Below are 2,078 nucleotides of genomic sequence, written 5' to 3'. Positions count from 1 at the left end.
CTTGGTGCTGTCAGCACCACGCTCTCCCAAGTGAGCTAACTGGCCATCCCTATACAGGGATATGAACCCATGGCCTTGGTGTTACCAGCACCACACACTTCCACGTGAGCCATGAGCTGGCCCAAGATCTCTATTTTTGGCTTCAAATCAATGGGCAACGGTTTAAAAAAATTTTTTTTCCACTTCGGGTTCTCTGCCCACTCACTCTCTGTCAGGTAGTCAAGGACTCAAAAGCCACATGTGACTTTAAGACTTTCTGAGTCAGGAGGGACCCTACTGTCAGGGAGGCCCTGGCCCATTCCATTTTCAAAGGACCCACACTCTGCATGGATCTAATAGCATGGGGGTGGGGGGTAGTGGGCAAGAGAAGAATTACACAGAGTTAAAAATTGCCCTTAAAAATCTAGGAAGTCAAACACAGCCAGTTTTCCTGCAGTGTTTGTAGACTGCTATTTCTCTAAGCTACCACTTACCTGCTGTATATACACAGCCATGTTGCTTAAAAAAGATGCATCATTATACCTTATACTCCCACTGCATAAGACCACCCCTGGCACATAAGAGGTAAGAGTGACAGAAGGGACAGCAGAGTCCCAGCTCCCTTCTCAGGCTGACATCCACTGAGAATTGTAGACAGAACGGCCCACACTATTCAAATTATTTTCCTTGTCACATGCATATGGTTGAAACTGTGTATACTAAATGTACAAAAGCCACAACCCCACAGATGAGTCAATATCGATCTGCCACCAACTCTAGTTATAAGTTCCAGAGGAACAACTGTAGGTCTACCCTGCTCTCACGGGCTAGTTCTTCCTGTTATCAGGATTCAGTGACATGTTCCCCTGCCTCCTGTTGTTCAGGTAAATAACCTCAGTTCATTCACTGAGCAACAGCGCCAAGGGCTGCCAAAGACTAAGGATGGTGAAAACCCACCAGTGCTTGGTAGGCTGTCCCTGGCCATCTCCTGGAAAACAAAGTCAACAGAGTGAGGAGGAACCGGCTTACAGCAGATGAAGAGAGGAGGGAACACCTCCACAAAGCAGGCCGGGCTCCTCTCTGGAGGCCAGGTAACAGCAGAAAGACAACAAGCCTTAGGCTCAAATCCTGGCTCTGCCACTTCCTGGCCAAGTAACCTGGGGCCAGTTGTGTCTCTGGTCATGGCACAAGCTATGGCTTAGTCACCTAACCTGTACAGTGGGCCGACTCCAGAGTTGTGGTGAGAACTGTGATCGTCAGCCCCAAGCACAAGGTTGGCACGCAGTGAGAGCTATGTGGCACCTAACACAATGCCAGCACTAAGTCAGGCCTCGGTGTGATCAGCTTCCTCTCCTTTCTCAGATCACTGGACAGAGTCTGGGGTTCAAATCACAGCTGCCTTCCTCCTCTATTCATACTCTCATAAAGTCCCCGTGCCCTCTGGAGCCATTCAACTCTGGGCCTGGACTGGAAGGGATGTTTCTGCTTGGTGACAGGTGTGCCCAAGAGTAGCTGGACATTTGAAAAGGTGGGCAGCCCAGAAGCCTGGAGGGCACTTCGCATTCTCCTCCATGGGCTCTCCACAGTCAGTGACACTGTTCCTCAAGACCCACATTGTCCCCAAGCATCCTCAGGCTAAAAATCCAAACAGGAGTCTTGACAGGGAAAAAAGGTACTGAATAATCCGCTCAGGTACTTTTATACCTGAAAAGGTATAGTCTCACCCCACCTCCATCAGACATTTAATATACTGGCATCAGGTTTTATTTTTTTAAACCCACAATGAAAACCCCCACAATACCACAGTGTATCCTACCAGAAGGCTCTTGAGGGTGTTCCTCAAACTGAATGAGATCAGCAGATTGGAGGACGACAGGATCTGGCCTCAGCTGAGGGGATGGCAAGCACGAAGGGACGGGTGCACACAGGAGGTCAACAGGGGAGTCGTTGGTCAGGCGGAGAAGCTCCTGCTCCATGTGACTGGACCCTGGACAGAGAAGGCAGGCTGTGACTCTATTCAGTCTCTACAGCAGTCTACTACAGGTGTAAACATGGAGTCTGTGCCTAGTGTTTTCTTTCTAAGCATTAAAGATTAAAGA

General features: G+C 49.1%; 1 protein-coding gene across 1 annotated transcript in view; it reads right to left on the bottom strand.

Moving 5' to 3' along the window:
- Positions 1–2,078, bottom strand: part of LOC103607400 (meiosis arrest female protein 1-like) — a 13,956-nt gene that overhangs the window by 3,185 nt on the left and 8,693 nt on the right. Inside the window, exon 6 of the mRNA XM_008591908.1 lies at positions 1,796–1,966. Coding sequence (XP_008590130.1) covers positions 1,796–1,966 — 171 coding nt within the window. The remainder of the gene's footprint in view (positions 1–1,795; positions 1,967–2,078) is intronic.

This window comes from Galeopterus variegatus, unplaced genomic scaffold (genome assembly GCF_000696425.1).
Source record: "Galeopterus variegatus unplaced genomic scaffold, G_variegatus-3.0.2 Scaffold7396, whole genome shotgun sequence".
In the NCBI taxonomy this organism is placed as follows: Eukaryota; Metazoa; Chordata; class Mammalia; order Dermoptera; family Cynocephalidae; genus Galeopterus; species Galeopterus variegatus.
Note: the sequence above shows the minus strand (reverse complement) of the source record. Positions and strands in the feature narration are given on the sequence as shown.